Source organism: Spermophilus citellus (genome assembly GCF_964194105.1).
Source record: "Spermophilus citellus genome assembly, chromosome: 17".
NCBI lineage: Eukaryota > Metazoa > Chordata > Mammalia > Rodentia > Sciuridae > Spermophilus > Spermophilus citellus.
In genome coordinates this window covers 34574445-34600891 of record NC_138199.1, presented here as the reverse complement: position 1 = coordinate 34600891, position 26447 = coordinate 34574445, and the positions used below count along the sequence as shown (strand labels likewise).

Below are 26447 nucleotides of genomic sequence, written 5' to 3'. Positions count from 1 at the left end.
CCCCCAGTTCCAGCCCATTTGTCTCCATGCCTTGATCCCACTACCCATTCTTTTCCGTGGACCTCCTCACCTCCCATCTCACCATACAGTTGTCCAGAGTCTGGCTCCAAGGGTCAGACTCTCATCCCCAGAACACTTCCTGCCATACAGTAGGTGCTCAGTAAATGGGTGTTGATGGACAAATTGGAGAGGTCAAGACTAGAGACTGGAAAAACAGTTAAGAGACTGCTGTTAAGGAGTCACAAGGATCTGAACTCAAGCAAGGACAGGAATGAAAGGCAAGTTGGGGAGCTGGGGGGATGATGGCGGATTCGAGAGCAGATAACAGGCTTTGAGCATTGAGGAAAGAGACTGAACCCATAAGCTGCTTTCTAGACCCCTGGGTAGATGGTGGCGAGAGTTTCTGACCAGGATTGGAAATGTAGGAAAAGAAGCAGAGAGAGTGGAATGAGCTCAGTCTCAAACAGGTTTCACCTAGGGGTCTGAGGAATACAGAATGGAGAGGCCTTGTAGACAGTCGAGTAGAGGACATTCTAGGACAGAGACTGACTTGGTCGGCTTGGGCTGCTGTAACAAGAACCACGGACTAAGTGGCTTGAGCAACAGGAACCCATCATTAATAAGTATAATTTATTAAATGCTAAAACAAAGATACACAGGAAGTACTTTGAGAAGGTACAGAGAAGGGGTGGAAATGACTTTTCTGAACAAGGGGAGATTTCAGGGATTCATAAGTATGTGCCAACACTTGTACATTTTTCTACACTGGTAGTTTTCTTCAAATTCTTGAAGGGGTGTGTGACCTGCTGCTTTTGGCAATGCAGAGTAACATAGTTAGTAGCGAAGTAACATAATGTAGCATAAGTAGCATAATGAGGCCTGTTTTTAGGAAGCTAATCCTGAGAGCAGTACCATGAATGGACTAACATGGGAAGAGGTGGTGAAATAAATGCTACCTCAAGAGCTTTTGGAATAATCCCAGTGGACATAGAAGCCCCAGAAATGGAGAGAAGACAAAAGAAATTTCTGAAGTGTTTCTTATTTAAATTAATTTATTTTTGTTTATTTATTTTTGGTGGCACTAGGAATTGGACCCAGGGATGCTTTACCATTGAGCCATATCCCCAGCTCTTTTTATTTATTTGTTTGTTTTGTTTTAAGACAGAGTCTCTCTAAATTGCTTAGAGTCTTGCTAAGTTGCTGAGGCTGGCCTTGAACTTGTGCTCCTCCTGCCTCAGCTCCCTGAGTCCATAGGACTACAAGACAGTGCCACCACACCCAGCTCAAGTTAACTTCTTTTAAAAATGTTTTCTATGTGCACTAGTTTAATTTTCTACATGTAGTAACTTAGATAATTTTGTCCTCATTCCTATGAAGTAGGTGGTACTAGTTACCCCATTTGAAGCAGGAGAAACGGAGACATGGAGCATGAAAAGGCTTACCCAGGGGCATAGAGTTAGGCAGAAGTGGTGCCAGGAAGGCGCCCGGAAGTCTGTCCCTGAGACTGTGCCCTTTAACAGCTCTGGACTGCTCCCTGTCAAGGATTCACAGGTTGGGGAAATTGAGGCACATGCCTCCTCTTCTGGGCTTAGGAGATGGTGTGGCTGGTGGCACTTTGTTGAAGTAGAGGCCTAAGAGGAAATAGTGGTTAGGGTGAGGTGATGAATTTCATTTTGTTCAGGTCATATGGGGTCCGTTAGGCCCTTTGGGGACCCCTGGTTGTGCTTTTCCCAGACAGGCAGGAGCACCCATCTGGAGTTCCAGAAGAAGGGCTGTGCTTGGTACTCACTTTTGGAAGTTAGCAGTATTTTAAAGAGAAGGAAACTTCTGGTCCCTTCTCCTGACCTGAAGTCCCTGGGACATGTGCCTTCCGGCTCCTCAGCTACATGGTAAAATCGCTGAAGGAAAAGCCCATTTTCTAATCTGTTCGCATGCCTAATCTAAAATAAGGAGTTGGGAGTTCCAGTTCCAAACAAAACAGAATAGGTGAATCTCTGCCAGTCTGTCTCACTAAATGTGGATAAAGCTCTAGACATTGCATTATGAAACAAACACAAGAAGACTCTGAAAGCTGGAGGGAAGAAGACCAGGGGACCTCCTTAGGGCAAGCAGGGCAGCAGGAGGTAGCCTCCCTCATATCCTGGACTGCATGCTGCAGAAACACACAACCCAGAAATACCAGTGGAGAAAATAGAAGAGAAGAAAAACTTGCTTTCTCTTGTCAAAGGACCAGGAAACAGCAGCCTAGCAAAGCAGAAACCCTTTTGACAGTAAACACACTTCTCCAAAAAATCGCCAGGGGTAAAAAAAAAAAAAAAAAAAAAAAAAAAGCATCCCTAGCTCCTATCAGCAAAGGCCTGTTCTCCAACCTTGCCGGACAGTAAGAATGCCTTTTCTAGACCCCTCCCTGCTGGGAGATATCCAGTAGGGAGGATCCTGGCATTTGGCCCACCCCCTCTTCACCTGCCATTGGAGGCTAAGGAGCTGGGTTCCCAACCCTCCCAGAGGCTGTGAGGCACCCACAGACTCTCCACCAGAAGAGGCCCAACGGGGCCTTATCTTCACACTCCCATCCAGCAGGTTAGCATTGGTGCTACCTTCCCTTACTGGCCCCTTTTGAACAGAGGCCTGCTAAGTCAAGATTTAAATAAGACCCCGTCTCTATCATGCTGAGTGAAATAAGCCAATCCCAAAAAACCGAAGGCCAAATGTTCTCTCTGATATGCAGATGCTAATGTACATCAAGGGGTGGGGTGGGGTGGGGGATAGAAGTTCACTGGATTAGCCAAAGGGGAATGAAGGGAGGAAAAGGAGATGGGAATAGAAGAGACAGTAGAATGAATCAGACGTAACTTTCCTATGTTCATATATGAACACACACCAGTGAAACTCCACATCATGCAGAACCACAAGAATGGGAAGTTATTCTTCCATACTCCATGTATGTATAATATGTCAAAATACACTCTACTGTCATGTATATCTAGAAAGAACAAATTTTAAATTTTTTTTTTAAAAAATCTAGTCTCTGGGCTGGGATTGTGGCTCAGCAGTAGAGCACTCACCTAGCATGAGCAGGACCCATGTTCTATCCTCAGCACCACATAAAAATAAAGGCATTGTGTTGTGTCCATCTACACCTAAAAAATAAATATTTAAAAATAATTTAAAAAAATAAAAAAGATCTAGTCTCATAACATAATACCCAAAATGACCAGGATACAATTAAAAAAAAACCGATGTGATTCTGCAATCTGTATTTGGGGTAAAAATGGAGTTCATAACCCACTTGATTCTAATGTATGAAATATGATTTGTCAAGAGCTTTGTAATGTTGTGAACATCCAATAAATAAAAAAATAAAAATAAAAAATAAATTAAAAAAAATTACTCATCATACTTAAAATAGGAGCTAGTATACACAGATTCAGTTTCTTGGTAAATATAGGATAAAACCAGTGAACCTAAAATGATGAGTGATTTTTTTTTTTTTTGCATTGAGAGGGTTATTAATTTGTAAGGTAAAAAAATTCAATTAAAAGACCAATAAGGGAAGCAACTTAATTAAGCTGGTATTTTAAGAGAAAGTAAAAAAATAAATTTAAAGTAGATATAAAACTGGATTCAATTAGTAAAACAATTATCTTTGTAAAATAATAATTTGACTATCTAAGACCCAATTATTTAGTAGTTTCACCTATATCAATGGTTTTAAGTGATTAGAATCACTTAGGGGACTTTTATCATCTACAGGTGCCCAGTCCAGTCCCAGAGGAAAGAGTGTCCCCAGTGATTCTAATGTGCAGCCATGGTTGGGAGCCATGAGCCCAAATGAACCACCCCCAGAATATAAGCAGAAGGATGTTTATACCTTCTGAACAGTCAAAATAGATATGGCAACTGTTAAGCACTAAACTCTGTGTGTTTGTTCTACAGCAGCGCCCTGTTGGGCCATTTGTCTTGCTTCATGTGCTCTTGTGATGCATTTGATTATCTGGCTCCCAAGTGCACAACAATAAATCTGAAGCAGTAATTAAAAAGGAGTCCGTCTGCCACCGGCAGGCAGGTTGATAGTTGCAATCTATGAAAACTGAAGTGTTCGGGGACTCACCGGAGACCTAGTTCAGTTCCACTGGATGGCTCAGTTTTAAAAACTCATGGAAGTGCTTACTTGAGCCATTTCCTCAGAGTAGTCCTTTTGGAATTAAAATTCAGTTTTCCATAAGATTTACACTGAACTCTGAGCTGCAAAAGAAACCCCGTTATTCAGACTGCCAGGTATTCTAGGAAAGAGACTTCCAAGGGGCCTGAGAATTTCAGCAAGAAAGAGAACAACTGGCCATGAACTAGTGCATTCTAATTACCAGTCTTAGTAAGGAATTTGAAAAAGCTTAATCTAAATGTGAAAACTCTGAATTTGCTTGCTACAAATGAGATACTTAACAACCTAAGGAAAAAGGATCTGGGCCTTTAAATTAACAGAGGAGGCTATGGCAGGCCCAGTTTCCCATGTGTCTCTCTCTGGTGGAATTTGTATTTAATTTCATAAAGTACAGAGTTCATTTGCAATGGGGACATTGTCCGGATTGTAAATATTCTTCTCGATGGTGCCCTTGATCCTTGTCAGGATGTGGAACATTTGGAAGAAAGTAAAGCTGGGCATGGAGCCGTTATTTATATAGTGCAGTATGGATTGGTGTTGGAAACTTGCTGAAGAGTTTGACTGAGTGGCTTTCATCAAGCTGTTAAAATCAAAGGTTGAAAGCCCTTGTCAATCAATGATGTAAACTCAGCCCTTTAATCAGTTGATTACGATTATTTTCATTGACCTGAATAATATTGATCAATAGTACAAGGCTTATAATGGGTACTTGTTTATAAAGTCAATTATCCTAATTTTGGACACTTTTTAAATATTGCTCGAGGCTCATATTTTATATAATAGGTTTTATTTCACCATTAATATGTCATGTGGTTCACATGTATCAGTATGATTTCTGGAATACAGGGCCAAGGAATGTTCTGTGGACTCCAGAGGCCCTGAAGATGAATCTGTTTGAGAGTACATTTACTGATTAATGCTTGCCCCAGTAATGCTGAATCCCTAAAAAAGCATAAAAGAATAATTTTGTTCTGTCTTGTGAAGCTAGAAAACATTTTCAAAATATAAGGTTTTCAAGTAGGGCACAATGGCATGAGTCTATAATTGCAGCTACTGGAGAGGCTGAGGCAGGAGGATCACAAATTAGAGGCCAGCATGGGCAACTCAACAAGACTTCCACACAATATATACATTTACACATATATGTATGTATGTGTATATGTACACACACACATATACATAAATAAATATACATACATATATACTCTGTGTATGTAGGGCTTTTAAAAATGTCCATCCAACATGTTAAAATAAAAACAAAGATTTTGTTGAAAATGATATGTGTTTGTAAAGGAATTAACTTTTAGCTATCCCAAACTATATATCCTTCCCATGATGTGTTCACAAATTAAGATTTTTCCACTGGGGTTGGGACACAGCTCAGTGGTAAAGCACATGCTTGTGCTTATCATGCACAAGGCTCTGGATTCAATCCCCAACACCAAAAATAAAAAGCTTTCTCTGTTTTCTGGTCACTCTTACTGCATAATAAACTATGCCCAATTTACAACCACAACCATGTTATCACGGCCACGGTTCTCAGATCAGGTATTCAGGAAGGACAAAGCAGGTGTCTTGTGCCTGCTCTGTAATATCTGAGGCCTCAGCTGGGGAGACCCAAGGCTGGAGATGACTCAAGGACTGGGGGGCCTGAGTCTTTGGAAGGCCCACTCATTGGAACCGCTGGCACTCAGGCTGGGGGTGGATGTGGAGACTGCAGCTGCAGACTGGAGACACTTGGCTTCCTCAAATGTGGAGGCTTCAGAGTAGGTGGACCTCTAACGGTGCTGTTTATGGCTCAAAGCAGAGTGCCCCATTGAATGAGACCATTAGATCACTTGCCTTTTATGGTTATTCTTGAAGTCACACAGCCTCGTTTCTGTTTTCACCTTACTGGTTAAAAGCATCTTATTGGGCTGGGGATATAGCACAGTTGGTAGAGTGCTTGCCTCACATGTACAAGGCTCTGGGTTCAATCCCCAGCACCACAAAAAAAAAAAAAAAAAAAAAAAAAACCTGCATCTTATTGTTGGCCCTGATTCAAAGGGAGGGGACATAGACCCTTATAAACATGCTTCAGATCCTCCTCAGTCTACCCTCTGATTTAAAGTATTTGCATTTAAAAGTATTTACATTTATCTGATGTTTAAAATTCATTCCTTCTCTTTATGATTCCCCAAAAGTCTTTTCTTCTGATGGTATCAGGTTCAAGGTTGAGGACTGGGATCTTATCGTCTAATTCAGTCAAGGTGCCATTGCTCAAGTTGTTTCTTTGATCCAAAGACCTATGAACTAAACTGATAAGTTGTCTTCCCCACATTTAAGGGTGCATGTTCCCAAAGACACCCCTATTTAGAGAGGGGGGTTAATGGAAGGCATATCCCAGTCACTGGCCATCTGTGTCTGCAGCTAGGTGGGCTTGGTAGCCTGCTGCCTGCCTGCAGAAGCTTGGGGGTCCAGAAGCCTCTTTGCATTTTGTAACATCTCAGTTCCTTTCAGTCCAATCTGAACTCTTTAATCCAGTCCTTTGAAATATGAATGGATTTGCTGTGCATCAATTTATGATCTCTATTCGATGAGACACATACACACACCCCTCTGCAAATTAAGCCGTCCTATTCCTCAAGTTCTTCTGTGGACAAGGCTCTTCAGACTCTGCTGAGCCCTGTTTTGATGGAGAGAATTTGCAAGTCATGCTCTGAAGATGTTGAGAGCGCCTTCCAACTCTCTGGAAGATTCTTTGAAGCAGTGCTTTAGGTCTATCTGAGGTTGTAACAAAGGATCTTAACAGTCCTGATCCACTGCCCTGAAACTATATATATATATATATATATATATATATATATATATATATATATATATATATATATATATATATTAGATATAGATGAACATACAGTATCTTTAGATTAGTTGTAGATGAACATACGATATCTTTATTTATTAGTTCATTTTTTGTGTGGTGCTAAGGATCGAACCAGTGCCTCACACATGCTAGGCAAGCGCTCTTCCACTGAGCTACAGCCCCAGCCCCCTGAAACTATTTCTTAATATGAGAATCATTTGCCATCTGGAGAAGCTGGGAATAAGAAACAGTTTTATTTTCAAGCCCAGCAATTGCAGGCATCTTTGTATTTCCTCTAAATTTTGCCTGAAAGCCGAACAGTTCTTTATTAAGCTCATCTCTTTCCTCTTGCTTTTTTTTTTTTTCATAGACAGCAAGAAGCCAGATGGCAGTTTCATTATTCTGTCAAGAAACCTCCTTAACTAGTTCATCACATTTGCTGGGTACATTTTCTGTTCTCTACCTTCCCACCCGCACCATGTTGTCAGATTTTCTTCCGGGTCGTCACAAGGGTCCCCTTGCCTGCGACCTGAGCCTTCCTTACCCTTCTTGCCTCCCCAGGGCCTCCTCCTCGCTCTCCCAGCTCCTGCTGGTTTCCCAAAGCCAGCGCCCGGTGTGTTGGGGCCACATCTCGGTAGTCCCACTCCTGGAATCATATTTTTATCACAGTTACCACGGCCGTGTCACAAACCACCCAGACTGGGTGGAGTTGAGCAACCACCATTTTATTATGTGCCCAGATTCTGTGGGTCATGGAAAAGACCAAGCTCTGTGGCATACCCCTGTAACGCTAGTGACCCCAATGGCTGAGGCCAGATGATGGCAGGTTTGAAGGCAACTTAGCAAGACCCTGAATCAAAATGAAAAGTAAAAAGGGCTGAGGTTGTGGCTGAGCACCCCTGGGTTCAAAGAAATGAATTTGGACAGGGCACACCGGGGCCAGTTGAGCACTAAAACACAATGTCTTGGGCTGCATCTTGGGAGACTCTAAGGCTGCTTCTCAGCACCCCAGGATTCCTCAGGCTGTGCTTTGAATTGGTTTGCCCTGCTCCAGAATTCACATTGGAATTTAATCCTATTGCGCCTTATTTAAAAGGGTGGAAATTTATCTGACTGGTGCTTGGAGGTGGGGCTTTGGGAAGGGGACTGTGGCTAGATAAGGTCACTGGAGCAGAGTCTGTGGTTGGAGAATGGTGGATTATAAGAGGAGAGGGAGAGACTGGGGGACACACATACATGTGCTTCCTCTCTAACCATGTGATGCCCTGTCCATCCCAAGACTCCACCAGCAAGAAGGCCATTACCAGATGCATCCCCTCAGTCGTGGACCAAAACTGCAGCCCCACATAAACCTCTTTTCTTTATGACTTACCTAGTCTGTGGTATTGTGTTAACAACAACAGAAAAACTAAGACACTCAACCCTCAAACACTCACATGTCTGCCACCAGAGCTGGGGATCCTCAGACCAGGACTGCTGACCAGAGTGTCCACACATTTCTTCCCCAAGGACTTGGCTTCCTCACTGCCTGATCGACTCTGGATAGTCAGTCCATGTGGCTGAGGGCACAGGCAATTGGTTGCTTCAAGCTATGGTTATTTGAAAAGGGATAAATTCTCAGCTGTCCCAAACCATGTGTTACTTCCATAATGAACCAGCACAGTTAAGAGTCCTGATTTGTATGTAGTTGACACAGGAGTAAGGAAGGAACTGGGGGGTGGGGGAGGGAGATTGAAAGAGGCAGATGAGTGGAGAACAGAGAGACAGAGTGAGAAATCAAATCACCCGGCATCCTGCAAATAGCCAGAGCAAGTGTCTTCCAAGCTTCTGGATGGAAAATAGAAGGAACAGAACATTCTCCCAGTGAGGAGCAGCCAAGTCAATTTGTTGATTGAGATCAGAAGACAGAAATATCATAATCCTGCTATCAAACCAAAGAAGTGGAGTAGAGAATAGTAAATCCAAAAAGCCAGTGTATATACCAAAAATTAAGGCAATACCTAAAGAAGATCAATGCCCCCCCCCATTTCATGAAAGTCGTGCACCGGGCATATCATTGGGAAAAAAGGGGAAAAAGTTAAGGATTTCTGCAGACGGCAGTAACCCAGGAGAGAAGAGGTCTTCCCACCAAGAGGACCACGGAGTAAGCCAGGAACAAAGATTCCCCAGAGCGGAAGCCAGAAGAGCAGCTCAGTGAGAAAGGCCGAGATCTCCTCCCAGGGTGACCCTTGATGGCTTTAAAGGACTCAGTGAGCAATTGAGGAGCTGAACCATTTTTTGAAGTAACAAGAGCTGGTGGCCTTCTGCGTTATTAGGTGGCTTTGTTATCGACTATCAGAGCCTTTCCCTGTCATCCCCACATTCTTCAGAAATCCACAGCTTCCTGAAACTTATTTTGAAGATTCTGGGTTTGCAGCCAGCATTTTCAGGGCCCCCAGTTTTCACTGACAGAGGATTCACCTGGACCCACAAAGGCAGAGACCCACAGAGCAGGCAGGGAGATGGGAATGTGAAGCCAAAAGACAGCAAGCAAAATCACCCAAGCCACAGTGGACCTTGGTGAATCATGACCCCATCCCTGACCCCTCGTGATAGTGTACCTAAAGACATGGTTTTGCAGCTGGGAGTGTGGATGGGGCAACGGTTCTTGTCCTACAAAGTGGACAGGATCTGATCCAACAACTGTGGGTTTATGCCTCAAATTATTGAAAACCAGGAAGTTGGGAACCAAGGATTGCCTGCTTATTAAGAGAAACCAATTAAAGTTAAATTCTATCAAAGAGAATCTTGCTATATGAAAAGTACAGCAGCAACCAAACTAGCTTGAATTCCAAGTCACCTGTTTCAAGCCATTTTGAGTAAACCTGTATTATTAAAATAATTTAAACAGTCCCTTAAAGATCATCACTGCACCCAGGAGCAGTGGTGTACATCTATAATCCCCATTGGCTCAGGAGGCCGAGGCAGGAGGATCGCAAGTTCAAAGCCAGCCTCAGAAATTTAACAAGGCCTTAAGCAACTCAATGAGACCCTATCTCTAAATAAAATACAAAAAAAGGGCTGGGCTTGTGGCTCAGTGGTTAAGTGCCCCTGAGCTCAATCCCTGGTACCAAAAAAAAAAAAAAATCATCATTGCAGTGTTGGGTATATAATCTTCAAAGATTAGCTGTTTCCTTTGTAAAATTCTCACAGTCCTAATTGATACAGCCCATGAAAACACAGAAAAGATAGGGAGAGAACTTAGTATTTTGTGGGTTTGTTCATATGACAAAGGAACCTGGATTTCTTGATCTGAGTACTGATCTATTTTTGTAGCTTTCAAGAATTTTTAAGCCAATATGACATGTATCTACAGCACTAAGACTTAAAAAGAATAATCAGAGGATGTTCTCTGCTCTGATGAAAATGTTCTGTGCCTTAATTTGGGCATCAAAAATCATCCACCTGTTCACCTGAAAAATCTGTGAGTTTTATTAAATGTTAACTGTACCTCACCTGTACATTTAAAATTCATGAATTTTATTCATCATATGTAAATTACACCTCAATTTTTAAAAAATCTTATTTGACTAATGGATCAAATTGCATAAAATTTTGGGTAGGAGTGGGAATTATGTGTTTTAATTTTCAGTTCTTTCTTTTTTTTACCTGCTATTTGTAAAAAGAAGAGCTAGATGGTATCTGGTAGCATACCCCATTGCTATCATTTAAAAATTGCAGCTGGGTGTTGTGGTGTCTGCCTATAATCCCAGCAACTTGGAAGGCTGAAGCAGGAGGATCACAAGTTGAAGGCCAGCCTCAGCAACTTAATAAGACCCTGTCTCAAAATAAAGACCTTAAGCAACTCAATGAGATGTTGGGGATGTAGCTGAGAGGTAGAGCAACCCTGGGTTCAACCCCCAGTCCAAAAAAAAAGAATAAAATAAAATAAAAATTGCATTAAAAGATCCAGACACAAGTTTCTGGGATCAGTCTTGGTGTGTGGTCCCCTCGTAATCTTATATTGAGAAGGAAATCTGTTCTCCATCCACAACGTTTTGCTCCCAAAGATTACCAGTGATGAGATAAAAAAAATTAAAACCAATAGAGTGATGAGATAGTTACTAAATGCATATGAGTGTTTGCCAGCCTGCTATGGAGAGAGCTATTGTTTCTATACCATCGGGTACTGTAAATAAACAATACCAACGTTGAGCCTGACCTCAAGAAAATAATTCTAGTTGGACAAGCACACCGATAACATGAAGATGTGGCCCACTAATAAGTGGGGCTAGATTACTGCTTATTAGTGAACCATCTTTTCACTTGTGCAATATCCTCTCTCTGTCATGGTGTGTTACCCTGCTAAATTCAGTTTATTAATTATCTGAGATTTTTACATCTATTAGTTTCTGGGATGAGAGAGAGAGAGAGAGAGAGAGAATGAACATGCACAAGCATGGCACTTCATCAAGTTTTGCTACCAGGATTAAATAAAATGAATCCGGATGGGTTCCATGTTTTTCTGTGCCCTAGAGCATTTTAAGCAGAATAAGAATTACCTAATTACCTGGGCCTTGAAAGTTTGCCTATAACATCACCTCTTCCCAGTGACATTTAGGAAAGTGTTTACCTGACAGCATAAAAACATTTTCGCTGGATTATGAGTCAATTCTGATTATTTTTCTTGGAGTCAGTTTTGGTGATTTGCATTTTTCCTGTGAAATCGCACATGTCACAAACCTTTGAATGTACTAATGCATAATTGCAAATGTTCTTTTGTGATTTCTAAAGTAAACACACTTTTTCTTAAAGCCCTTTCTCACCGCTAACATTAGACATTTGAGGTTCTGACTTGTTTTTTCCTTGATGAGACTCTGCTGAGCATTTGTTTCTTTTATGGGTCTTTTCAAAGAACCAGCTCTTTAATTTATCATCATGTATGTTGTTTTTCACATTTATTAACTTCTGTTTTTATCATAATTAATCTTTAGCTTGCTTTATTAATTATTTAATTAATTTCTTTTTTTGTTGTTTTGTCTTTTTCGTTTGACTGATTTACTTCTTATTTAATAATATATAGTAGATTACGTACTTTCTTCTGAATTTAGCATTGACTGTATCAATTAATTTTGGGCGGGAGGAGGAGGTATCATGCATTGAACCCAGAGACACTTTACCACTTAGCCGCACCAGCCTTTTTTTACTTTTTATTTAGAGAGAGGGTCTCACTAAGTTACCTAGGGCCTTGCTAAGTTGCTGAGGCTGACTTTGAACTTGAGATCCTCCTGCCTCAGCCTCCCAAACCACTGGGATTATAGGTGTGCACCACCGTGCCCAGCTCAAAATTATATTCTTGGCAATATAAAAGTTTATTTGTGGTTTTTGCCTTGAATTTTATATTGTCTGTTTTTCCTATTTCATTCCAGCTTTCTTTCTGGTATATCTTTGTCTGTCTTTTGTTTTGTTTTGTTTTTTATTTTGCTATAGGGTCTCCCTATTTGCCCAGGCAAGCGATTCTCCCACTTCAACCTTCCAAGTAGCTGGGACTACAGGTGTGGGCCACCGTCCCCAGCCACCCTTTTATTTTTATCTTCCCATGTCTTTTTTGTTTTAAATACATATTTTATAAATAAAGTAGAATTAAATTTTGACTTTTTACCTAATCTGTGAGCTTTTCTTATCCAGATGAGAGTTCATATCTCCTACAGAAACTAACATTTTTTTCTTGAATTTAGTCATTATTTAAATGCTTTTCACTTTCATCTCCCAATGCTGTTTCCTTCTTTTTTCCAGTTACTACATTGGTTGAGTTTTATTTATTCTCCTTTTACTAATGATTAGAAGGTTATACTTTCTTTTTAATGTTAATAATGGTTCTGTTAAGTATTTAACTGATCTTTATTTGTGGATACCAAAAATAAAATGAATTTACTTATCTTTTCCTATGAATGATGAAAAAATTAACATTTCCTTTCTCTCCTCTTCCCACATCCTTCCTTATAATTCCAAACAGAAGCAACAACTTTTTTAATAAAGGAAGTAACCCTGAACTTCAGTTTTCTTTGTAGGTAACTTATTTATCATGCCTAGGTACTTGAAGATTTTTCATCTTTTTTCTAGAAATTTGACACTTTGGGCTGCACATCCAAGTGACCCTGGCCCTGTGTGATCTTTCTCTGTCTAGACACAAACCACTTCAACATGAGAATTTTTCTTCCACTCTTTTGTTTTCTGTAGTATGTATCCTGTGCCACTTCCAGGGTATACTTAACTTTGGTCTATCTTTTGGAATCATCTCTTTCTCAAACATGGGTCTGTTCTGCACCCATTTCATAAACGAGAATGTGATTTAGAGGCTTCCTCTTGGACTGCAACCTACCCTGCTCCGTGGTGCTCTCTATACTGTGGAGGAGGGTGCCTGCCCTGAACCCTCGGGCTACTCCAGCAGGGTCCAGCATCTGGTCCTTTTGACCCAGGAGAGGCTGGGACAGTGGAGGCAGGTTGCAACCAGCAATTCTGTGTGCCCTGGGCAAACCTTCAAGACTAGAGAAGGAAAGTTGAGACTTGTCATATCAGAGACCCCACAGACTGTGAGAAAGGAGGCACCCAGGGTCAGAGGAGGAGCTTCCCTTTGGCTCACAGAAACTGTATGGCTGCCCAGAGATCACCACATAGCAACTCCTTCCCAAACTAGGTGTTTTCTCACAGTACCTTTCATCTGCATGGTACTGTAAAGTGTTTAAATCATACTTTCATTCATAGAGTTTTGCTGTTATACATCTTCCCATAAGAGTGTAAAAGCCATCTTTTGTGTCTTTTGTTTGTTTGTTTGTGGTTATTTTAGAGCAGCCCGAGTTGCTCCCATTTGATCCTTACCACACCCTGTTAGGTAGATAAGGCTCCTGCCGTTTTTCCTTATGTTACAATAAAAAGAGGAGACAGAAACCCCAAGAAATCAGAAGGTTCCTGGGATTCACGTGCAGTCTCTCTTCCCTATGTACCATCTCCTCTCCCAGAACAAAAGAGATTTTCTGGATGCCATTTGCCCTGTCCTGGGATGATGGAGACCCAATATTTCATTGTATAGCAGAGCAGGTTAAGTGCTACCCTGGGGCTTGACACACTCTGAGGCCTGAGAAGAATCGATTCCTATCCACAGCAGCTGAAGCCACCCCAGCAGGGATCAGAGAAGAGAAGCCACACCCTGAGCTGGGCATGGGGCTGAAAAAGAACCCTCTGGAAGGGAGCCTCCATCCCAGGGTTTCAACCCTCTTGCTGCAGCTCCCCCTTCCCAGACCCCTGCAGCCAATGCTCCTGTGATGCACTGGCAGTTACAGGTTAAATCAAAACTCTCCTGAGAAGTGCCGCATAAATTTAATTTTGGATTTAAAATAATCAAATGAGAGTGAAGCATCATAGATGTAAAATAGTTTTTTAAATGAAAATGATACTTTTAATTTAATCATATAAAAAATCATTTAGATGCTGTCCATCTAAGTGGCAGAGAAATTGCTGTATTGTCCTACTGACAGTCTCTGAAAGCCCGAGATCTGAATTTGCTGCTGAATGATTTCCAGCTCCTGAAATATTTTCCCTTCCGTTCAATAAGCACTGCCTTTAGCACTCTTTAAAATCAACTTAGGAACTCACCTCCAATGAAAATCTATTCATGGGGATACTAATTTATGTATCTTTTGTTCATTTGTTTACACATGGTTTTTGGTGATAAAAAGAACGAGGATCTGAGTTCACAGCCTGCCTTCTGGTTTCCAGATCTGCAAATCAGCTAACTTTGAGGCTCCATTTCCTTATCCATAAAATTGGGGCATTAAACTAAAAGGCCTTCCCAATCCATAACTGTTAAAGTGTTCTTTGGGGGATTATGAATCTCCCAAGAATAGGACTTACATCTCCAACATCTTCACTAAGTGGCCCCTATTCCGAGTGCTGGCACTGGGCACTTCCCAGGTGGCTCCCTGGACCAGGCTGACTGCATACCCGCCTAATTGATAGCACCTGGGTCAGCCAGGGGCAGCACTTCAGATTTTCTACAATAAAACAAATACAAGATGAGAAATCTCTCCAGCTTCTGCTTTATTGACCCAAGTAGAAGGTCTTGGAATCAAAACAACCAGGGAGCCATATTTTTTTTATTTCTATGTAATAAAATTGACTTTGGGGTCTCAAGACATGAATAGGTTTATATAGCCCCTGCCAAAATCAGTGTACACAGTAGTTCCATCATCCTAAAAAAAACTCCCTTGTATCAGACTTCTCCAACCCCAGCCTTTGGCAACTGTTAATCCCTTGTCCATCCTTATAACTTTGTATTCAAGAGAATGTCACATAAATGGAGTCATATAGTAGGTTACCTTTTGAGACTGGCTGCTCTTACTCAATGTAATACCTCTGAGATTCTGTATTCTAGATTCTTAGATTTGTGTGTTGCATATTGATTTTTATCATTCATTTGTTCCTTTTTATTGCCAAGTAGCATTCCGTAGTATAGATGTATCACAGCTCATTCATCCGTTCTTGGTGGATCTTCAGGTTGGTTCCATTTGGGGGCAGTTATAATTAGCACTGCTATAAACAGCCATGTGCAAGGTTTTGTGAAAAACCTAAGTTTTTTTTTCCCTAATTAGTTATACATGACAGCAGAATGAATGCATTTTGATTCATTGTACACAAATGGAGCACAACTTTTCATTTCTCTGTCGCACCACACATGCAACATGTACTTAGGATAATGATGTCCATCTCATTCCACTATCTTTCCTGCAGCTATACTCTCTCCCCATCCATCCCTCCCCTTTGCCCAATCAAACTTCCTCCATACTCCCCACACCCCCAAGCCCACTATGGATCAGCATCCACTCATCAGAGAGAACATTCGGCCTTTGGTTTTTTTGGGATTGGCTTACTTTGGTTAGCATGATATTTTCCAACTTTATCCATTTACCTGCAAATGCTATAATTTTAATCTCTTTTAATGCTGAATAATATTCCATTGTGTGAACGTACCACAGTTTCTTCATCTATTCATCTGTTGAAGGGTGTATGAACTTCAGTTTTTATTTCCCTCAGAGGGACACTAAAAGTGCCATTACTGCATGTACCTTCTTGGGTCCACTACCAAACTCTATTCACAGTGGCAGTGCTATTTTATATTCCCCCAACAATGTGTGTGAGTTCCACTTGTTTTGTGTCCACACTAGCACTTGATTTTGTCCCTTGTTGTGGTTGTGGTCTGTCTTGATTCCATCACAGCCATTCTGACAGGGTTATGATGTTATGTCATCAGAGATTCAACTTGCACTTCCTAAATGGCTAGCCATCTGAGCATCTTTTCCTGTGCCTTTTCAGGCAAAGTAATTTCAAATCTTTCCCCCATTTTTAAATTGAATTTTTTTTTTTTTTTTACTTTCTTATGGCTTTAAGAGTTCTTTTTATACTCTGGATATAGATTCTTTGTCAGATACAGCTTTACAAGTGTTTTATCTCAGTCCCTGGTTAGTCTTGCCCACCAGTGTCTTTCTTAGAGCAAACATTTTAAGTTTGATCAAGTTCAGTTAATCAATTTTTTTTCTTATGGATTGTGTTTTTTTAACATCATTTCTGAGAAATTTTTACCTACCCTGAGATTTAAAAGATTCTCTACCATGTTTTCTTCTGAAAGTTTTATAGTTTTACATTTTATATTTAGACTCATGGTCCATTTCAAGTTGATATTTTTAAGAAGCGTGATTTAGGGAGACATTTATTTCTGTTGGAATGTGAACATTCTCATGTCCTAAGTCACCCAAATGTCCAAAGTATCTTTTCTCCACTGATTTGCCTTCACACCTTGGTGGAAAAATCCACCAAGGTACATGTGCAGGTCCATTTCTGATCTGTTTTTCTTCCTTTGCCAACTACATCATCTTGATTACTGCAGCTTTATCATTATTATTAAAATCAGCTACTCTGAGTCTTCCAACCTTATTCTTCTCTTTCAAAATCGCTGGCTCTATTCTAGTTTCTTTGCCTTTCCATACACATTTTAGAATTTGTTTACTGATAATCTGCCCAAAAATCTGGTTAAGATTGTATTGTAACTATAGATCAGATGGTGGTACACACTTATAATCCCAGCTACTTGGGAGACTGAGGCAGAAAAATCCCAAACTCTACGCAAGTGTTGGCAACTTTTCAAGACCCCTGGGTCAAAATAAAGAAATAAAAATGGCCGGGATGAAGGCTGGCACAGTGGCACATGCCTGTAATCCCAGCGGCTTGGGAGGCTGAGGCAGGAGGATCTCAAATTCAAAGCCAGCCTCAGCAAAAGCAAGGCACTAAGCAACTCAGTGAGAACCTATTTCTAAATAAAATACAAAATAGGGCTGGGGATGTGGCTCAGTGGTCCAGTGCCCCTGAGTTCAATCCCTCAAAAAAGAGGGAGGGACTGGGGATGTAGCTCAGAGGTAGAGCACCCAAGGTTCAATTCCCAGTATAGGAAAACAAAAAAATCTATCTATCAATTTGGGGAAAATTGGTGTCTTAACGATATTGAGTTTTCCAATTGATAAAATCATCCTCTCCATTTATTTAGATTTTTGTAAACTGCTTTAATCGGCATTTTAATTTGACTTCTTCAACATTTTGTGGGGTTTTTCTTCTCCACATTTTTTATTGATGCAACACTACAATGTTGTGCTAGATTTGTATCTTAGGTATTTTTTTAAAAAATTTTTAGTTATAGATGGACACAATATCTTTATTTATTTTTATGTGTGCTGAGGATTGAACCCTGTGCCTCCCACATACGAGGCAAGTGCTCTACCACTGAGCTATAGCCCCAGCCCAGTATTTTTGTTTCTAAAGTTGTGGGTGGTTTTATTTTTAAATTCCCTTTTCCAGTTGTTCTTTGTGGTATATAGAAATATTTTTTGTATGTTGGCCTTATACCCTTTGACCATACTGAACTTGCTCATTAGTTCTGGGAACTATTTTATAGCTTCCTTGGGATTTTCTGTGTCAGTGACCACACAGTCTGAAAATAGACTTTTGTTTCTTTTCAGTGTGTGCTGTGTGGTTTTTTGACTCTGGCCTTGTGCACTGGCTAGAGCCAACAACGTGATGCTGTGGAGCAGCAGAGAGTGGAAATCCTAGCATTGTTCCTGGTCTTAGGGGGAAAGCATTCAGTCTTCCTCCACTAAGATAGCTATGGCATTTTGATAGAAATCGTTTATCAGGTTAAGTTTTCTCATCCTGATTTGCTGAGAAATTTTTATCAGAGGTAGATCATGAATTTTATCAAGTTTTTTTTCTACATCAGTTGGCTTTTCTTTTCTATTCTGTTGTTTTATTCTGTTGCAATACTGATTTCTTTTTTCAATATGGGGGATTGAACCCAAGGCCTCAGGTACCCTAGGCAGGTGCTCAGCCACATTGGTGGACTTTTAATATTGGACTAGCCTTGCATTTCTTATATTAACTCCCCTCATAATTCTTTTTACACGTTGTTGGATTCAATTTGCTAATATTTTATTGCCTATTTTTACATCCATGTTGCTGAAGCATTTCGGTTTATACTTTTTTTGTACTCTCTGTATCTATATTGGGGATCAGAACAATAATAGCTTTTCAAATAAATTAGAAGTGTTCCCTTCTCTTTCTAGAAGAGATGTGACAATTGTGTTATTTCTTCTTTAAATGCTTGGTAGAATTCACTGGTGAAATCATCTTGGCCTGCAGTTTTCTTTTTTAAAGGTTGATAGCTATAAATTTAATTTGTTAAACGGAGAACTATTTAGGAGAATTCTTCTTGGGGGCGTTTTGGTAGTTTTTAGATTTCAAGGAATTTTATTGTTGTATCTAAGTTGTTGAATAAATTGTGGTACATAAAGCTGTTCAGAAGATTCCCTTATCATCTGCTTAATATCCACATATGTAGCAGTAGCTTCTCTTCTATTCCTGATGCTAGAGACAAGGTCTCTCCATTTTTGCTTTTGGGCTAGAGGTTTATCAATTTTGTTGATCTTCGGAAAGAACCATCTTTTTATTTCACTTATTTTTTTTCCTCTGTCATTTTCTGCTTCCAATTGCATTCATTTCTGCTCTTTATTGTTTCCATGCATCTGTTTATTTCACAAAACTTGATGAAGATTAAAGTCATCACCATGATTGAGCAAAACTCTGAGAATTTTCCTTCAGTACTGGAAGTGGAATTCATACTAGGCTAGCTCTTTACCACTGAGTTATCCCCTAACCCATAAAATATATTTTTAAAATTCATTAGTTTGAGAACCATCTTAGCAGTGGCCCCGTGTTGTCTCTTTTCAGTTGACTGGTCTGAGCGTCTCCAATGGAAAGGACCAACTTGTAGTGTTCCATACAAAAGATAACAAAGACCTCATTGTGTGCCTCTTCAGCAAGCAGCCCACCCATGAGAGTCGAATTGGAGAACTTGTTGGAGTCCTGGCGAATCATTTCAAGAGGTAAAGTTTTATTTTTGTAACTAAGACAGGTTTTAAATGTATGAAATCATAATTATCACTGAACTTCTTTGGTGCCAATTTTAATCTATTGAGTTATTTTCTTCCATAGAGACAATCCAATCATCTGTTTCATAGAAGGTAAAATTAGTAACCAGGCTTAGCTTCAGGATTAGGAATGATCCTCTGCTTTCCCAGTCTCTAGCTAAACCAACAATGAGAGGTTTCCCTAATGGGTATTTCTTCACAGTGAATCCAAATGTAATTAAATCCAAACAATAGGAAAGAAATTACTTTGTATTCTTACCATTATAGCTCCTCATTTGCTTCCAATACAATCAGCGTATCTACTATTACGCTAAACAAATTAGAAGGCAGATTCAAGATAACATGTAGGTCTATGAAGACTAAAGAAATTCCCAGGAGAGGCAATAGCTCCTATAAAAACATGGATTCATGGTGGAATGTGGTATACTCTGAGAACTTCATAGAAAACCGAGTTGATATCTGGGTATATGTGTGTGTGGTGAACAATGATGTAAGAAATATAAACTGAGAGCAGACCCTGAGGGCAATGGGGACCTGCAAATGGATCATCTAACATGGGGGAGGGATTTTGTCTGGTTACTTATTGAAGTTGTTTTAGAGATGGAGTTTTTCTTCCCACGAGAGGTCATGGGATGGGCGGGTCTCTCCATAGTCGCACTTTCTTCTCACTGAGGCAACCATTTGCATCCCCCATCCCATCTCAAAGCTGGGGGGGAAAGACAACCAGTGATGATCCAAGTGATGATACTGGTTCCTTTTCCTTCTATAGACATTTCCCACACTCCCAGAAATAATCAAGTACTACTTGGCTTTGTCCCCTTCCTAAAGATATTTAGACTCAGATGTCCACATGTCTAACTCTACTGCATTTTTTCTTCCTGATAAATGTATTGACTATAATTTTAGAGGCAGAATACCCAGGTCATTTATTTTATGTTATTAAACCTTGTGTTCTAGATCAAAGTGGATCTTTAAATTATATGGAGGCCTTTGAAAAATGCTCTTCTAACTGCCAAATAATTATAAAACTGAGAGTTTATAATTTAGAATGGAAGGTAAAAACATAAAAGCATCTCTAAATAATTATCTGTGATTCCTATAAGCAGACTTATCTTCCTAATGACATTTAGGTATCACAAAGTATGGGCATTTAAAGGAATTATAGTTCGTCATCTTGAATTTGGATGCTTGTAGTAATGGATACAATAGTTTTTGCCTGAAGAACTGAAGTATTTTGTCTCAATCTTAGTCCTTGTTTAGTGTCTCCTACTGACAGAAATAGAATTCACAGATTCACTTCCTTCTCGTAGCATATGTGGTCTGAGATTTATTTCTAGGTGCATGCTTCCTATCTTTAATATATGCAAGAGATTTAATTTCTTTAAAATTCATAAATGTATGGAGGCAAAGAAGGCCATCAAGATGCTGGGTATTTTTGTTTACTCTTTTTGTTTTTATCTTATGCATTAAGAGCATAAGTAGTAATGAGACATAAAATCTGTCCTGACTGACCCCAGAAAAGTCAGGCTTGGGGGCTGGGGCTGGGGCTCACTGGTAGAGTGCTTGCCTAGCATGTGTGAGGCACTGGGTTTGATTCTCAGCACCACATAAAAATAAATAAATAAAAATAAAGGTTCATTCACAGCTAAATATATATATATATATATATATATATATATATATATATATATATATATATGCATATATATGCATGTTTATATGTTTAAATAAGGAAAAATATCAGGCTTGAAATTTGGGCTTAGAATTATGATGATCAAGCTATTATTAACTTCATTTTTTTTCTATTTTCCTTTATTGTCACGTCTCATATCATTGGTATGATTTTGAAGTTCACGTTGTAGTTTTTTTGTATTGTTGTTGTTGTTTCTGGTTTTGGATTAGGGATTGAGCCCAGGGACCCTGTTATACTGAGCCACATCCCCATCCCTTTTTATTTTTTATTTTGAGACAGGGTCTTGCTAAGTTGCTGAAGCTGGCCTTGAACTTGCAATCATCCTGCGTTACTGGGGTTTTAGGCGTGTGCCACCACTCCCAGCCACATTGTGTTTTACAAGCATAATTATGTGGCATATGATCTTACTTGTCCCTGGGGTGACTATGGAATTCTACAGGAGAGAGGGATTTAACTCCAGGCCAATTATTTATCTTTAGATCATTTCTCTAACCTGCATTCTAAGAAGTTTTCTAGGCAGAAGATGGGAGGAAATGGCTCAAGACTTCATAAATTAACAGAGGTTGATTTAAACAGGAGTCATTGTCTTTAAAAAATTATAAAGAGAGAAGATCAGAACTTGATCAGGGGCTGAGGTTGTGGCTCAGCCATAGAGCGCTTGCTTAACACATTCAAGGACTTGGGTTTGATCCTTAGCACCACATAAAAATAAATAAAATAAAGGTATTATGTCCAACTAAAAAATAAATATATATTTTTTTAAAAATAACTTAAAAATCCACTAGCAAAACTTCAGCCAAGTTTCAGAATTTTTCAAATTTTGAAAAAAGAGTATCTCATTTCATTAGGCTAGTACAACACTGTACCCCAAACACATAAGGGTAGCACAAGAAAAGAAAATGATAGTCCAGTCCCACTTTAGTACAGATTATTTTTTAATACTAAATAAAATGCCAACAAATTGGATCCAAGAGTGTTTCAAAAGAACACATCATATGCACTGAGGTGGTCCTGAGAATGCAAGGGTGGTGGGGTACATGGACAGCTCTGTAACCTATTCCCCAGATGAAAGGAGGAAAGAATTCCATCTCCCCAGTAGAAACACAAGTGCTACTTGATAAAAGGCAGTGCTGACTGCTGATAAATAAATAAACACACAAACAAAGTGGGTAAACACAGGAATGGGAACAAATAAAAAGCAAATTTGCAGCTGCCAACCAAAGTTAGTTGCACAGAAATGGTTCAGTGGCTACCACCCAGAGGGCCTGTGGCGTCAGGACCTCTCTCCTAAGTCATATTGTCCCCAGTGAAGGGGAAGGATGTATGCAAGCTAAGGGAAGAAATGACCTTGGGAACAGGACATGGCAGTTTAGAAAGAGAATGTGAGGCCACAGCCCAGTTGAAACTGCAGGTCACCCCTAGCAAGACACCCCTAGCTGGACACTCCTAGCAGGACAGCCTCCTCTCTTCAAGGGCCACATTCGGCAAGGGGCTTCCCCCACTCAAAGTCAATGATAAACCAAAAGAAAAGAACAAGCGAGCTATGCACAGGCAAACATAAGGAACAAAGGAAGTCAGCAAAGGCAGATTAAAAAATGAGGAATAAATTTTACACTAAAAAATGGTTGGAGGGGGCTGGGATTGTAGCTCAGTGGTAGAGTGCTCGCCTAGCACGTGTAAGGCCCTGGGTTTGATCCTCAGCACCACATAAAAATAAATAAATGTATTGTGTCCAACTACAACTAAAAAAATAAGTATTTTTTAAAAAAAGGTTGGAGGGGGATAGGCCCTAGGTGGAGTGATAAGAACTCTCCTGCCTCAAACAACAAAAAGTAGGCAAAATGTGTGAAGCAACCATTTTCAAGACATTGGGCATCAGAGAGCAAAGGATGTGTTCCCCAAGAGGTAAGAAACAGAGAAACTGACCCCATGACCCTGCCATGAGGGAATTGCCAGGCTATATGTTTGCAGGGAACCCAGGTGGAACCTGGCAGATCCCCCTGAGCCATGGAAGCTGAGAGGAGAGTCAGGGAGACCAAGACAGTTCAGTTTGCAGGTCAACGTGCCACAAACTCCAGGGGTCTGTGTAGGATCCCCCTCAGGTATGCTGCAAAGTACTGATTAGTGCATAAGGAAGAGAAAACTCCCCAGGCCTGGGAATGAACCAGCTGAGAGGACCAAAGAGAGCCCAGCACTCACACTGAGCAGGAGGAGCCTGTGTCCTACAGGCAAACAGAGCACCTCATAATTCACAGGGTGTTTGGGCGAGGACTCCAGAGGGTTTTACCCCAGCAGAGGGAAATAATTGGCCCTAGAATAAATACTGCTGTGGTAGATACTGCCAAATAATTCACAAAAGCAAGACCCAAAGGATCAAACTGCTTCCAACTAATTTATATCCTGGAGCAAGATTCATGCATATTTAAAGGACTACAAAAATTTCCAAACTCCACACATAGAATTCACCTGAATGTCTGACAAGCAATCTGAGATTAAGAAGCATGCAAATAGGTGGAAATCACAACCACTGTGAGGAGAAAAGCCATCCAATTGAAACCAGCCTAGAGGTGACAGGAACATTAGAATTAGCAGACGCCGACATTAAAAGTTATTACAATGTCAGATGTTTGTAAGTTAATTAGAGACATGGAAGATATTTTTAAAAAAACCACACATCAGACTTACAGATGAAAAAATACACTGATATTTGTAATATTTCATGATTAAAAACAAGAAAGACAAAGCTTTTCATTTTATCCAGTAAATTTCCTTATCACCATCTTCTCTCATGAGCTAAAGCCAGACCTCTCCTTCCATGTGAATCCTGAAACTAAATATGACTAAGTGTAAGTTAGGTTCTTTCTCTGACCTGCAGTCTGTGTTCAGCCTGTACCTATCCTCCCTGCCTCCCCAAGCACCCATTCACACAATTTTCATCTTTCCTAAAACATATGAAAAGACTTTCTTTTTTCCTTGATGGTTGGGGATGGAACCCAGGGCCTTATGCATGCTAAGCAGGTGCTCTACCACTGAACTACACCTCCAGCCCTGAAAACCGTCTTTAATAATCTTTGATAAGTATATCCCAAAGGGCAACATTAAGAATATTTAGGACCCACTTGAATCTATTGTATGAAATATGATATGTCAAGAGCTTTGTAATGTTTTGAACAACCAATAAAAAAAAGGAAAAAAAAAGAAAAAAAGAAAAAGAATACTTAGGCCCAGAGGCATATAGCTCAGTGGTAGAGCACTTGTCAAGCATGCACAAGGCCCTGGGCTCAATATCCAGTACTAGGAAAAAAAAATTGTTTTAATAACCAGTATGGCTCAAACACAGACCCATCAGAACAGGTGCCATCTGGAAACACCTGATATGGCCACTCAGCAGGTGCAAGCTGTACTCCACAAATTAGGAATTCCACCAGTGGGAGAAGCCAGGGCCCAAAGCCCAATACATCTTGGGATATGCTGATGAGTTTATTATACAGGTATCTTTACTGCAGTACTTCTCAGTGCCTTTGCTCACTTTAAATGCAGTCAGTATAAAAGAATTCTACCTACACTGATGTCAAACCGTTTCCAAAATATGTTAAGTAGGGGGGAAAGGCAAGGTACAGAATGGTGTGTATAGCATACTATATCAATGTAAAAAAAAAAAAGTTGTAATATCTCTTTCTCTCTCTCTCTCTCTCTCTCTCTCTCCACAAATACATATATGTATATATACAGTATATCCCAAAGGGCAACATTAAGGATATTTAGGTCACTTATATAGAGAGCGAATGTAACCATCTATATTACAACTATCTCTCATTGCAATTTTTATATAAATGGTATGCAACATACACCATTTTCTTACCTTATCTTCCCCCCCCCCCGGCCATTTAACAATACACAGAGATACAGATATGTACACACACATATAACTATGTATATTATAGACTGTGACTGGAAAGATATGCTAGAAATGGGTAATCATGTTTGTCTCTGGAGGGTACTAGAACTCCTCAGTACTTGGAAAAAAAGAGACAGTAGGCAGACTTTTTTTTATTTTTCACCATAAACCTTTTGCAACAAATATGTGTCTCTCTCTGAATTTTTTTTACTTTACTACAATAAACGGCAGCTAGTTTTTAGCATGTCATAGATGGCTCTGAATTCCTTATTTTCTTCCTCGTTTATAAAAAATACAATAAGGGGCTGGCGATGTGGCTCAAGCGGTAGCGCGCTCGCCTGGCATGCATGTGGCCCGGGTTCGATCCTCAGCACCACATACCAACAAAGATGTTGTGTCCGCCGAGAACTAAGAAAAAATAAATATTAAAATTCTCTCTCTCTCTCTCTCTGTCCCCCTCTCTCTCACTCTCTTTAAAAAAAAAAAAATACAATAAGACAAAAGCACTTTCTAAGCCAATGATCCATCTCCTGGCGGTGCAGAATCTTGAAATCATCCCAGCGGAACCTCCTGGACCGTCACCGTGGTGTCTGGTCTGGTGAACCTCACGTGAGCGCAGGGAGGGGACGCCTTCTGTGGCTTGGGGGTCAGCCAGCCGCTTGGCGAGGTCATAAAGGTGGCGCCCTGGGCTCTTGGGTTGCAAGTCCTGCTCTCAGCAGTGACGACCTGCTGGGAGTGAGCCTTTCTGCCCACTAGTAAACAGATGGTCGCACATCGGCTGCCCTAACTAAGGAGTCACCAGAAACCCTGCAATATTAAGCTGTCACAGGACCCATCTGCCCTCAGCAGCTGTCCACGCATTTGCCTGTCTGGATGCTGGAAACCTCAGTATAACCCCACTCTCAGGGACTGAAATTTCTTATTTTTCCTGTTCTGTTTCTGTGGAGGAAGGCCAGAAGCCAATGCCATCTGCTTCTTGTTTGTCATAGCAGTGTCTTTAATATCTGCTTCATTGAAGGAGCACGGTTACTGGATTTCTCTGAACATTTGACCTGCTCCTCTGATGCAGTTTGCTTGTGTTCTTTTTAACTCTCCCTTAAAACCATGGGCAGCCTCATGCGCAGAGGCAGACCATTGCTTGGCAGCTGCACATCACTGTTGCTGCCCAGGGAGCGCAGGCCAGGGGCCAGGAGAGATGAGGCCTCCTTGGCAGGAGGTGAAGGAAGCAGAGGGGCTGGGCTGCCTCCTGGAGGTCTTGGCTCCCAGCCCCCAGTCCAGCCGGCTGCTGCCCACTGCCAACCTAGAGGACTGATTGATTAAATGTTGGTCATCTCAAGGGCATC

General features: G+C 40.5%; 1 protein-coding gene across 1 annotated transcript in view; it reads left to right on the top strand.

Annotated features, from left to right (window-relative positions):
- Window positions 1-26447, top strand: part of MYO1D (myosin ID) — a 310008-nt gene that overhangs the window by 201303 nt on the left and 82258 nt on the right. Inside the window, exon 21 of the mRNA XM_081270002.1 lies at window positions 19314-19468. Within this exon, the coding sequence (XP_081126128.1) occupies window positions 19314-19468 (155 nt within the window). The remainder of the gene's footprint in view (window positions 1-19313; window positions 19469-26447) is intronic.